This window comes from Rhincodon typus, chromosome 42 (genome assembly GCF_021869965.1).
Source record: "Rhincodon typus isolate 14 chromosome 42, sRhiTyp1.1, whole genome shotgun sequence".
Taxonomy (NCBI): Eukaryota; Metazoa; Chordata; class Chondrichthyes; order Orectolobiformes; family Rhincodontidae; genus Rhincodon; species Rhincodon typus.
Genome location: NC_063373.1, coordinates 8,926,189 through 8,939,862, shown reverse-complemented (window position 1 = coordinate 8,939,862; position 13,674 = coordinate 8,926,189). Strand labels below are relative to the sequence as shown.

General features: G+C 41.6%; 1 protein-coding gene across 1 annotated transcript; it reads left to right on the top strand.

Moving 5' to 3' along the window:
• Positions 1–2,322: 2,322 nt before the first annotated feature.
• LOC125487565 (probable G-protein coupled receptor 139) lies at positions 2,323–4,843 on the top strand. Its single transcript, XM_048619341.1, has 2 exons — positions 2,323–2,392; positions 3,933–4,843. The coding sequence occupies exons 1-2, from the start codon at positions 2,323–2,325 to the stop codon at positions 4,841–4,843; spliced, it is 981 nt and encodes a 326-aa protein (XP_048475298.1).
• Positions 4,844–13,674: the final 8,831 nt, after the last annotated feature.

Genomic DNA, 13,674 nt, shown 5'->3' with positions numbered 1-13,674 from the left:
TGCTGGCATAAACACATTGGTGGGGCTGTGCCCAGAGTGCCAACAAGGACAAAAATTACTGCCAACAGTTGCCATACACTGGTGGGAATGGCGGGTTACACGTTGACTGTGCCAGTCCTTTCATGGGCTCTATGCTCTTAGTCGTTGCAGATGCCCACTCAAAATGGTTGGACGTGCATAGAGTTTATTCATCAAACACAGGGATGATGATTGAAAAGCTGCGAGCATCTTTTGCAATACTCAGACACCTGGAACTGTTGATCACAGACAGCGGGCAATCATTTACCAGCAGGGAATTCGAGTATTTCCTAAAGTCAAATGGCATTTGGCATGTAAGGACAGCTCCATACCATCCATCGTCCAATGATCTGGTGGAAAGAGCAGTCCAAACTTTGAAGGCAGGCTTATAAGAAGCAGCCTACAGTTCACTCAACACCAAACTGTCCCAGATCCTGTTTGATTATAGGACCACCCCTCACGCAACTACAAGGACAGCTCCAACAGAGTTGCTAATGGGAAGAAGACTCTGCACCAGGCTAAACCTGATCTTCTCAGACGTGGGCAGGGGGTGGGGTTGGGGGGATGTGGAAAGGCATCAGAAACGCCAATGTCGGGCACAGGACTCCTCTTAATGAGAGAGGTAGTTTACTCCAGGGGACAAAGTTTGGTGTCAAAACCACAGGGATGGCCCTGCATGGTTAATGTGAGGTCAGGATGTGTGATATGCAAAGTTCAGGTAGGAGAGGAAGTCCTGAATAAGCACGTGGACCACATGAAAGCTGCAACTCCACAAATGGGGCAAGTGCAAAACATACCCAGCCCCTCAGAACATCGAGTAAAGCTATCAGAATCTGTGGGTTCTCCCCGTTCCACATAACAACATAGAAACTTCTGATGACGAGGTGGACTTGGAAGATGCTGTTACCACCTGAAGAAGACACTTCTGGCGCAAGAGGCGGGCAATGGTCTGGTACACACTGCCAGTATCCGAGGCAGAATCGGAAGAACCGGACCTGGTGCAAAAATTCCCCAGGAGAGGTTACTAGAAACAGACTGAGCCTGCATTTCAGGACTTAGAGGGGATGCATATAGTGATTGGAACAAGGGTGGATGTCGTAGAATATGAATTACCTGATCGGAACTGTTTACCTGGTCCAATCAGGGAACCCTGACTAACATATAAACAGTGTCCCCGAGGTTCTGTTTACTCTAGGAGCAGTCTCTGAGCTAGCTGGATCAGTGTCATGTATTATGCACATGTAAATAAAGGGTGACTGAGTGACAGGTTACTGGCCTTTGTGCAGTAATTTCAGTCTTCACCTTGTCCCTATCCTCTATTCCTTGCCTATTCATGTATTTGTTAAGATGCCCCGTAAAACCTCACAAATGTTCACCAGTATATTTTCGTAGCATTCATTCTGAACTGGCCTTAGTAAGTTGAAATTAAACGTTTTGAGTAGGATATTATCAACGCAAAATATCTGTGCAGTACTAACCCTGTGTACGATGAATGCAATCATTTTGTGACGGACTTTGCAACACTGAGTGCAACATGGTTGACTTGTGGTAACTCACACTTCATGAGTGTATGCTGAACAGAACTGTACCTGTCAAGTCTGAAGGTAGCTTTACGCAACTGGTAATGTCCCAAATAGATGTAACTGCGCTGATCTATTAAAATCCACTTGGGCTTTAATGTTGATTGACTGGAGCAGTCCGCGCTGAAATTAACAATGATAAATCACATCTCAACATATTGATCATAGATGTACTGTACTGACTCTAAATCTTACTGTGCGAAATTTAATTGTAGTGAAATTACATCAATGAACTGTGAAACTAACCGAGCAGAAGCATCTTAAACGGGTCTGTGAGGACAGATACTTTACTGGATCGATATTGAATGAATTCATGTTGCACCTGAATCATGGTACAAATGATAGAATAATGATAGGGCTTGACTGTCCTATCGTTGAAATATTTGCTTATCTCAATGCAGTTTCCAGAGAACGCCGCATCTTGGACTGACACTAATATTCAGATAGTAGTTATTTTTATGACAACATAAAACATTGATCCTCATACAATTACTGTATGTGTCACTTTAGATCAATTTCAGACCCCATGAAATTAATATCCAATCCGTTTAAAAGGGCGGCCAAGCAGAAACTGCACTAATCTGCTCATTGTAATAAAAATAGTTAGGGACAAAGTAAAACTAACTAATTAACTCCCTGGAGCCTGAAATGCATATATATAACCATGTATAAATGTAGCCACCATTCGATGATTCATGGAAAGTGCTCAAAGCATCTGTCAGAAATGCATGAAATACCAAGAGGTTTGGTCTTTGCTATTTACTATCCAGTACTTGCAGCTATTGGCCTTCCAGGTAAAATGTTGTTCATTTAAACTGCAGAGTTATTGGTTAGCTGCGTCAGTTCACCAGTTTTACCAGTTGTGCTACACCACATCAAAAATATTGTTTCTCCTATTCAATAGGGCATAATGTTTGACTTCAACACTGTGATGTGCTCCGTTGGAGGTGTAATACGTTTTGTAACACATTTCTATGAGTTAAAGGTAATAATAGTACAAACGAGTTACAAAGTGCTGTCACAATGCCAATCCAATTCCATTGTAGTATTGGCAACACAATATTAGGTCAATTACCAAGCAGTTATTATCTTGTAATAATAGATCCATTGTGACATTGATACGTATTCAGGTCAATTCTCAGGTTATTATCATATTTTAGATGTTTTTTGGGGGGTGGGGGGCGTTGTTATTTCTACAGTCATCCCGACGTACATATAGATTTATTGTGCAATTTTCTGAACAATTTCCATCTGCATTTAATGACAGATTTTACTGAAGGGGGACGATTAGTTTTCAAAATGTTCAAAGATATATGACAATGTTCTATTTGACCTTTTATTGAAGATTGGAATTTGCCACTAAAGCATAGAGTGGAGGTTTTTTTTCTGTTTTCAGTCACTAGTGCTGACTGTTTCAGCACTGCACCCTTATTCTACATTGACCCTTTCTGACGGTTCTAATTTGCTGACAGCTGATGTGGGATTTCCACCTGATTCCGGAGTCTGGCAATGTCTCAGACTGTTTATAGCTCTGCTGTTCAACCCATATTGAGTGAATCCCTAGGCCTGCTGGCATCTATTGTATTTCATTTACAAGGTTGAATTTCAAAAATGCAAATGAGAAAAAAAAATCATTATTTAGTCTGACAGGGCACTACACCACTGATGAAGTGCTGCATTGTAGAAAGGTCTTTTTATGAACAAATTCTCATCACCAGCCAGTTCCAATGACTTATACCGCCACCAGAACTCACAGATGATTGTCATATGAACAGTTATATCATTGAATCCATTCCAGAATGTACTCCGTAAAGTTGAAGATTTACTAGTTGTCAGTTTGTTTCCAATGTAATGTTCAGCAAGTTGAATTTCTGCTTTTCCAATAGTGAAAATAATTACATTAATTCATTGAAACAGAGCCACGTTTGATCCAAAATTAGGCATAATCGATGTTTTTCTTAGTTTCCAGGCGTATTGATGGTTTTCTGTAATTCACCTCCTTCGACATATTCCATATTTCTTTGTTGGTATGATTTTGCTTTATTTTGAGATTGATATCCTTGTGATATATTAAATGTATGTTTAAAATTCATTCTTGCCCTGGGATGGGGTGTCAAATAAACATTTGTCCTTGTTGCAACATTAATTTGGTTTTTACTTAATCCACTTTTCAATGTTTAATTCAAAAGTCAATAGTTCCTCATGTAAGCAATGATATCTCAATTATCATTTCTTTCTCAAAATCTTAAAATTGTTCAGAAACCCCTGTAAAATTTGGTTATTATCAGAAGCACAAATGCTCCTGTTATAACTCATTCTCTATCTGTCTTACAGCTAATCTAGCGGTGATTGCAATCCTATTTCGAAGAACCTGTGGTCTCTCTAGATGCATCACTTACTACTTGGTGTCAATGGCAGTGACAGATCTCCTGGTCATGGTCACAGCTGTGATTCTAAATCGGATTGCTGGGATTTATTTCCCATTCAGTTTCCTTTCTATCACGCCAGTATGCAGTTTTCGTGCTGCATTAAATATGGCAGTTATTGACAATTCTGCCTGGTTAACTGTCGCTTTTACCTTTGATCGATTTGTGGCTATATCTTGTCAGAACCTAAAAGTAAAATATTGCACAAAGAAGGTGGCAGCGTGGGTGATAGGAGTCGTGTCCACTCTGTGCTGCTTGAAGAACATTTTCATATATTTTGAATTTGAACCTAAGTATGTAATGAACAATATACCCTGGCTGTGTAGCATAAAGGATATATGCTATACATCACCTGCCTGGGCTGCATACGACTGGATCCGTTCTATTTTAAATCCGTGTCTCCCTTTCATTCTGATTTTACTCCTGAATGTGCTGACTGTCAGATGCATTCTCTTGGCCAACAGAACACGTAAACGACTCCAGCTTCAGAGCAATGGAACAAATCAGTGCGACCCAGAAGTTGAGAAGCGGAGAAAGTCCATTATTTTACTCTTTGCCATCTCGGGCAGTTTCATTCTGTTATATGTATTATTTTTCCTAAATATTCTCTATGTTCGAACTGCGAATGTTACTTATTCCTCAGGATCCACTTTGCGTGATTCCACATTTTATTTGGAACAAACTGGGTATATGCTTCAGTTATTGAGTTCCTGCGTCAACCCATTTATTTATGCTGTGATTCAGAGCAAAATTAGAGATGAATTAAAGAATGGAGTGAAATTTGCTTTGAACCTATTCATTAAAATATTTGAATATTGACAAGGATATAATCAAAAGTCATCTGTGCGCTATAGGACAGCACATCCTTCTTTTGACACATGGCTTCAAGTAAGGAGCTTTTAAGTCATTGCCTCAGGGGTAAGTTTAGAAATGCATGAGGAATGTGGCGTGACTACAAAAGTTAGTGTGGTAAATTGTTTGCAGTTATTTTTCAACCTTCTTGCCCCTTCTTATTCAGGATTTATCGAGAAAGCTGATGACTAGTCAGTCAGGAAGTATTGCTTGCAATTATGAGTTCCTATTAGGTGACTGTTGCAAACAAGAACAGCGATTGTTGCTCATCCCTAATTCCCTTCTGCAATTAGAGACATAGGTACAATCCTGGCCATCTGGGCCACACCTTTGTCCTCGCCTGCGTAAGTCCTGGAAGCTCTGTCAGATATTCACAGACCTCCGCAGCAGCAGCTGTACCTTTATTTGTGCTGACCACTCAAGAGTCCTGCCATCACTCCGACACTGAGCGTCACCCGATACTGCCATTACATTTCAAACAACAGTCACAGCAATCTTCACTGCCCTTGTCAGCTGCTCAGATATGACTGGAACAGTAAAGTAGAAAACAGAGCAGGAGTAGATCATTCTTCCTATTCAGCCCACTATACCATTCTTTGTTAAAGAATCCCTAAAGCGTGGAAGCATGCCATTTGGCCCATTGATGCTTCCAAAAGCGTCCCACCCAAACACACGGCTAACCAACTATCCCTGAACACTGTGGGCAATTTAGAATGGCCAATGCACCTAACGTCTTTGGATTGCGGGAGGAAACCAGAGCACCTGACGGAAATCCACGCAGACAAGCCAGAATGTATAAACTCCACACAGTCGCCCGAGGGTGGAATCGAACCCGTGTCCCTCGCGCTGTGAGGCAGCAGTACCAACCACCGAAACAGCTTGCCACCCAGCATGCTTATGGTTGACTATCTAACTTTGTACCTTGTTCCCCTCTTTCACCCCATATCTTATGACCCCTTTAGCTGTAAGAATTATATCTGAATCCCTCTTCAAAACGTTCAATGTTTTGGTGTCAACCGCTTTCAACGGCAAAGAGTTCCCCAGGCTCCGGGTGACAAATTTCTCCACATCTCAGTCTTAATTGGCCTACTCTGTATCTTTGATCGGTGACCCCTCTTTCTGGACTCCCCAATCATCACGAGCATCCTTCTGGAATATAGCCTGTCTAGTCGTGCTAGAATTTTATAGGTTTCCATGAGATAGCACGCTCCCGCCCACCTCCCTCCCCTCCACCTATCTTCTAAACACCAGGTACGATAGTCCTACCCGATCCAATCTCTCTCCGTACGTCAGTCCTACCGTCCTAGAAATTGTTAAACTCCCTCTTTAGCCAGCATATCCTTCCTCAGATAACGAGACCAAAACTACACGCAGGAATCCTGGTGTGGTCTCACCTAGACCCGGTACTATTGCAGCAACACATCCCCGTTCCCGCAGTCGCATCCTCTCACCGTGAAGTCCACCATACCGCTTCTCGTCTTCACACCCGATGCTTACATTCAGCGACTCGAATTAACACCTCTTTTCGAGAACGAAGTTCAGGTGATTAAATTATAGCAACCAAAATTAGGCAGCTACTTCCTTTAGTTGCGCTACTTTACTTACTTAATCTGACTTTAAATCTACAAACTGAATTTAGAATATATATCCAATTGAGTTTCAACTTTGAATCAAATTTCCAATCGTAGTTAATCAGTAATTCAGTTGGCCTTGGTCACATTTTTCTGCGGTTTCACTCTGCTGAGGTCCACGATGATGCATTTGTCCGCAAAGACTGTCTCATTCGTGGATTGTGCAAATGCTCCCGGAGGTTTAGTGAGCGGAATATAATCTACCTGCGTTTTCGTGAGACCGTGCTCAAAGTGTTGGAAGATTTGGCCTGGGATGGAGGATCTTGCATTTCAGGGATAGGCAGGAAGCCACTGTCTGAAGCTGAAGTCACCGATTTCTGCTGGCAGCGGGGGATGACAGAGCATGGGATAACACCCTGCTGCTTATCCCTGTCTCATTCAGTCGGAATCGGAGAACAGAAACTCATTGATGTGTTTGTTTGAATTCAATCCCTTCATGGATTTGTAGTGGGTTAAACTATAGGTGCGTATTCTAATTGTTTGATTGTTGCATTGGAAACATTCATGCAATAAAAGCCGACTGTTTCCTTCTCACGGGATAACATTGAAGTTAGCAATGGGAGAAATTTTCTTGCAGCCAAAAGCCCTATTTGACTATCTAAGAATCTATCACAGAGAATGCTGATTGGTAAAGAGCAACAGGGTTTTGGACAGTGGACGCCTGTTCAACCAACCTTTCATTTCACAGCCAAATGAGCTGACCAGTTACGCCACAGAGACTGAGGCAAAGTAGCCTGAAAGATCCCGGAAGCAGTGTGTCAGCGGGTTAATGCTTCTTGCTGCTGCTTGGAATGGTATCTGTCTTCGATCAGTTTTGCCCTTCTAAAGTAAAGGCTAGAGCGTTCATTCTGGAGACATTCATTGTCACATTTTTGTCGCCAGGTATCCAGTCCCTCCTACAACTGGGGCAGCCCTGCTTCAGCCTTTCGGTGTCTTGTCTGCTCCCAAATTCCAAATGTTCCGATGCCAAGATGAGGTTTGAATTTCTCACGAGCAGGGGCGAGAATCCTTTCTATGTCTCAGTTCAGCTAATGTCACCGAGAACATCAGAGTTAATTATTCAGTGTCTTAAAGAAGCGAAATATACCTTGACTGATGTGGACATTAGGACAGTTATCCTCTGATTCAAGTTCCCAGAGGGTTTTGAAAGATTCACAGAGCGGGAGACTGGGATTCTCGTTTTCTTTCTTTCCAATTTCCCATCCTAATACCTGGCAATATTTTCCAAAGTCTTGTTGCAATTCTCCACCTTGCATCATATTCAAGAATGAGGTATTTTAGAGAGATTTGGGAGGCTGGAGGTGTTATTTTTCGAGCAAAAAATAAGTTAACTGGGATTCGTGAAATTGTTTGTAATGATTGAGGGCGTGGAGAGGAAAATGGGCAGTTTGATAGCGTAGACAAAGAGAAACTGTTTCCAATGACGAGGATCAGGGAATCAAGAGACTGGCAATGAAGATAATTTAAGGAAAGGGAGTTTAGTATCTATCTGTACCTCTTTGTAACAATCATAGTGTCATCCGAAACAAGTAACTTTACACTAAATGAAATGGGACAGAGTGAACAGAGCTTTATTATAAGACTTGACACCACTTGAGTCCCAACGCATCATCTCATGTCTCATTCTTCCCACTGTAAAGCACATTATTACAGAAGGCAGTGTAAGGATCTTAAGTAGCGGAGTAAGTAGAAAGATAGATCAGGATGGTTATGAATCTGAAAAGAACAAGTTAATTGGAAAAGACAGACAAGAGCAAGTCAGAGAACAAAGTAACTCTGAAGAATTAAGTTATATTTATTTCAACGCAAGGGGTCTTACACGTAAGGCTGATGACCTGGAGGCATGTTTGGGAACATGGGATTGAGACGTCATAGCTGTTACAGAAACTTAGCTGAGGGATCAACAAGACTGGCAGCTCAATGTTCCGGGTTTCAGATGTTACAGGAAGGAAAAAAAGGGAGGCAAAAGAGGAGGGGGAATGGTGTTTTTGATTAAGGAAAACACTGCTGCTGTGATTAAAAAAAAATTCTAAATAATTTTCCAGTGAAAACATTGAGGGCACCAATAAGTAAATGCTCCGACGAGAGAAGGAGCAAAACTTGACCATCTATTGGGTAATAAGGCAGGGCAAGTGACTGAAGTGATAGTGACAGATCACTTTGAGTCTAGTAGTGATAATTCTATTAGTTTTAAAATAGTTACATAAAAGAATAAGCCTTCTGTAGAAGTTAAAGTTCTTAACTGGAGTGAGGCTAATTTTAATGGCATGAGACGAGAAATTTCAAAATTGATTGGAGTAGACTGTTCACAGGTAAAGGGACTTATGTAACATATTTGTGCTCAGCTATAACTCGTGCAATGATCATTTAATTCAGCATGGATTCCAATGTTGATTTTCATGTTAAATCTCCCATTTTTCATTGAAAGTTGTATTTTGTTTTGGGTGAATAAAAGAAAAGCGTGACTAGTTTTTTATGGTTTCTGTGTGTTTCATTATTTGGAAAAATATGCAGTTGTAAAAATATCAATTTGATCAGAACACATTGATAAAACCAGTTATAACTTGGTTATAATTATAACCAGTTATAATTGGTGTTACTTTTCCCCCTTTCAATTAGTGCCATTAATGTAACAGCCAACACTAACTAATTTTTTCCATGGAGAAAGACACGAGGAATAAATATGACCATCTGTGAACATACTGAAGGACGTGCTGGGAACTTTGACTAGAAATGCATTCATCACCAAAAAGCATAGTGTTTGCTATTTACTATCCCGTTCTTGCAGCTATCGGGCTGCCAGGTAAAGAATCACAGTCAATTACTAGCTGTGAGAGTATTTGCATAGCTCGATCACGGTTTTCATTTTCCTTTAATGCTTCTCCATGGCAGTGATGTCATTTCCACATTTAAGTCGATCACTTGTCTATTTACGAGGACAAACAACCTTTTATAACTTTTAATAGGTATGATTTACCCCACCCCATAAAAGCATTATTTCTTACAGTTATCCATTTCAACTCTCAATTTAATCATATTTATCCTTCGCTAGCATAACTAGCCCTCATTACTGTTGTGTGTTTCCTATTTCTCATAGTGACATTAAAAGATCTTGAGAGACACAGTTTGTTTACATTCATACTCAGTTCTCTTTATCGATAAGGTAACATGCAAAGACCAGCGCTATGTCCTCTCGACATCTGGTATTTTTCCACTGCCTGCTAACATCTCCTGGTTTAATTATAATTCTAATCTGTTATTGATGCTTACACTATGCATACATTGTCATTCAAAATCATGGCGTAAGTTTAGTTCCAGATTCTTTGAACAATCAATCTATTCAGATATATTATTGCAAACTTTTAGAGCCATGGGGACTGTGATTCCGGGCCTCCCGGCCCAGAGATAGGAACACTACCACAGAAGGGTCACCGGACCCGAAACGTTAACTCTGGTTTTTCCTTCACAGATGCTACCAGACCTGCTAAGATTTTCCAGCAACTTTGTTTTTATTTCTGATTTACAGCATCCGCAGTTCTTTCGGTTTTTATTTAGTGGCAGTGTGCCACAGTTAGAGACAATGCACTGCGCCACAATAACATTTTCTTGATTATTATTGATGTTGTCACAGTAATGTGAATTGCTATGTGATGACATGGTGTAAATTAAGTTGCTTTGTGTATGGATGCTCTTACTGTGGGAGGATTATCATTCCCTGCCATGCTATAAACTTAGCTGTACTGTGTATTGATGCTGTTTGTTGTGTCAACCATCACATACCAAATGCAGCTCCATTTCCTCAAGGGCACTCATTGTTGTATTGTATAACCTGTGCCCTGTATACATGTTGTTCGTTGTGCCGAAATATGGACAACGGCTCTCCGTTGAATTGGTGCAGATTCCATGTACACATTGTATTTCGATTTTGCTTCAGTTTACCAACGTACCTGAAAAGCTAACCCCAAGCATTACCATGGTACCCCTGTCCTTGAATAGCGCTTGAAACAACAATGTTTTGACTCAGAATTGGCAGAGCTACCGACCTTTTCACACCTGAAAACATTACGCATATGATTTGCTTCACTCGTTGCAATCGCAATTTTAAAATAGCATCAAGTGATTAGCTGGAGTTATGCCTCTCATGGTTTCCATGCCGATCCATTTCTTTCCATTTACGTAATTGTCCTTTTCCTAGACTGTTGTTCCCATGTGAAGCATTTTGTCTGTCCTGCGTGAAATATCATCTGCTACCTCCGTGTCAAACCCTGCTCCTTGGACTTGCCAATCTCTCGGGTTGTTCTTGTCATCACTCGTTTTTACATGTCGAATAGGGATATTGTTCATTGTGTTTTCTCTAACGAAGTCACCAAACTGTATCTAAGCCCTGAAATGTCCTGCCAGCTCTTTACAGTATTGTATAAACTGCTGCACTCTCAGAGATATACTTCTGTACCAGGATGGAAAAAATATTCAACAAAACAAGCTGATGTGATTAGCAAGTGATGTGAGAATTTACAGCATTTTATATTATTCATCAATCTCTCTTGTGCACTAATAACTTCATATGCTTGTCTAGAATCATTGAATCTCTACACTGTGGAAGCAGGCTATTTGAGCTATTGAGTCCACACTGAACCTAACGGGTATTCTACCCAGACCCTCCCACACCACTCACACCCCCAATCTATCCCTGTGACCTTGCATTTCCCATGGTCAATCCACCTAGCCTTAAAATAGCTAATTTGGCAGTGATTATGATCTAAAGTTTTGGAGTAGATCTGTAGCTCGGGTTGTGGGTGTTGAGGTTGGTTGGCTCATCGAGCTGGTTTGTTGTTCCGCAGACGTTTCGTTACCGTGCTGGGTAACATCCTCAGTGCAGCCTCTGATGAAGCGTCGGTGTGTTTTCCCGTCTGGTTTTTAAACTCTGGGGTCCGTTGCGATGGATTGCCTCACTTCCGGCTTTCCTCCGTAGTGGAATGTATACGGGGTCGAGTTCAATGTGTTTATTAATAGCATGCTTCGTGGAGTGCCATGCTTCCAGGAATTCTCGTGCTTGTCTCTGCCTAGCCTGTCCCAGGATCTTGGTGTTGTCCCAGTCGAAGTCGTGGTTCTCCTTGTCCATGTGGATTGAGATGAGTGAGTATTGATCGTGTCTTTTTGTAGCCAGTTGGTGTTCATGTACTCTTGTTGTTAGCTTCCTTCCTGTTTGTCGGATGTAGTGTTTCTCGCAGTCTCTGCAGGGGATCTTTTAGATGACATTGGTCCTGTCCATGGCGGGGAATGGGTCTTTAGTTCGGGTGAGCACTTGTCCGAGGGTTGATGTGGGTTTGTGTGCCACTCTGATGCCCAGCGGTCGTAGAAGTCTTGTGGTGAGTTCTGACGTGTTCCTGATGTAGGGTAGTGTGATGAGTATGTCGGGGCATGTAGAATCTTTCTGATGCTGTTCCTGTAGGCATCTCCTGACGCAGTTCTTTGGATATCCATTATCCTTGAACACTTGGAAGAGGTATTCCTCCTCCTCTTGGCGTAGTACCATGTTGCTGCAGTGTGTTGTTGCCCTTTTAAATAGCGTTCGCACGGAGCTTCGTTTGTGTGTGCTGGGATGATTACTATTGAAGTTCAATACCAGGTCTGTGTGTGTGGCTTTTCGGTGTACTTTCGTTTGCAGTTCCCCATTTGTCTTACGCTCTACCACTATTTCAAAGGGCAACAACACACTGCAGCAACATGGAACTACGCCAAGAGGAAGAATACCTCTTCCAAGTGTTCACGATTTCGACTGGGACAACACCAAGATCCTGGGACAGGCTAGGCAGAGACAGGCATGAGAATTCCTGGAAGCATGGCACTCCACGAAGCATGCTATTAATAAACACATTGAACTCGACCCCGTATACATTCCACTACGGAGGAAAGCCGGAAGTGAGGCAATCCATCGCAACGGACCCCAGAGTTTAAAAACCAGGCGGGAAAACACATCGACGCTTCATCAGAGGCTGCACTGAGGATGTTACCAAGCACGGTAACGAAACGTCTGCGGAACAACAAACCAGCTCTTTGATTATGATCCTGGCCCAGGGAATGTGAGGCATCTCCAGATGTACGGTAACCTAATTGGTCTCCATGGCGGCGACATGTTCAGAGCTATGATACTAAACCGTATTCTATGTGTTTATCTTCCATTCAGTTTCCTATCCATCAGTGCAGTCTGTAGTTTGACTTTTGTTCTGATGTTTGTAATTAGAGATTGTTCTGCTTGGATTGTCGCTGCTTTCACCCGTGAACGTTCTGCGGCTGTATGCTTCCAGAAGATGCAGGCGAATCGCTGCACCAAGAAAATAGGAGCTATGGCAACAATAACAGTCTGTGTGCTGAATTGTGCTGTCAACAATCCTGTTGAACTTTGGACAAGGACTTCTTTATGAATGACAATATACCCTGGTTTTGCCAAGGGAAATCAATGTTATAAGTCGCTATTATGAGCGGTATATGACTGGATTCTTATCATCTTAACACCTAGTCTGCCATTTATTTTGATTTGACTGCTCAATGCCTGAATGGTCAGTCATATTCTAGTGGTCAAAAACAAAATGGAGAATCAGACAGACGCAGGGATGGAGAAACGCAGAAAGTCCATTGTTTTACTCTTTGCCATGTTGGACTGCTTCATCCTGCTTTTTTAAAGTTTTTTTAAAAGTTACGTCCAAATTACAAATGTTACTTATTTCTGGGGTTCCAGTTTCTGCAGTTTGTTACTTTTTCTGGAAGAAAAGGTCTTCATCTATTGAGTTATTGCATCAGCTCATCTGTTTATGGTTGGGCACAGAGTAAATTTGAGAAAAAATGAAGAAACGGATAAAATATCTACTTGGTTTAATTACTAAATTATTTACTTCATGAGATACACTGCGACCCACCCTCCAATACATCATCTCATATGCACTGTGATAATAACACACTGAACAAATTAAGGATGTATAAAGTACATCTGAGTTGGTTTCCACTTCCATTGCTCATACTCACTTACTCCATGTGCATTCCAACTGACTCACAGGGGTCATTCATGTGCAGTAAAGCACTTGTGGTACATTGGTAGTGTCTCTACCTCGAAGCTAGGAGCCCTGAGTTCTAATACCACTTGCTCTAGAGGCGGATCATATCATGCCT

Bases quoted from the DNA above. Each gene is read 5' to 3' on its own strand.
- LOC125487565 (XM_048619341.1), top strand. From the start codon at position 2,323: ATGCATGAAATACCAAGAGGTTTGGTCTTTGCTATTTACTATCCAGTA. The intron at 2,393-3,932 runs GTAAAATGTTGT...TCTGTCTTACAG, and splicing joins TGCAGCTATTGGCCTTCCAG to CTAATCTAGCGGTGATTGCA.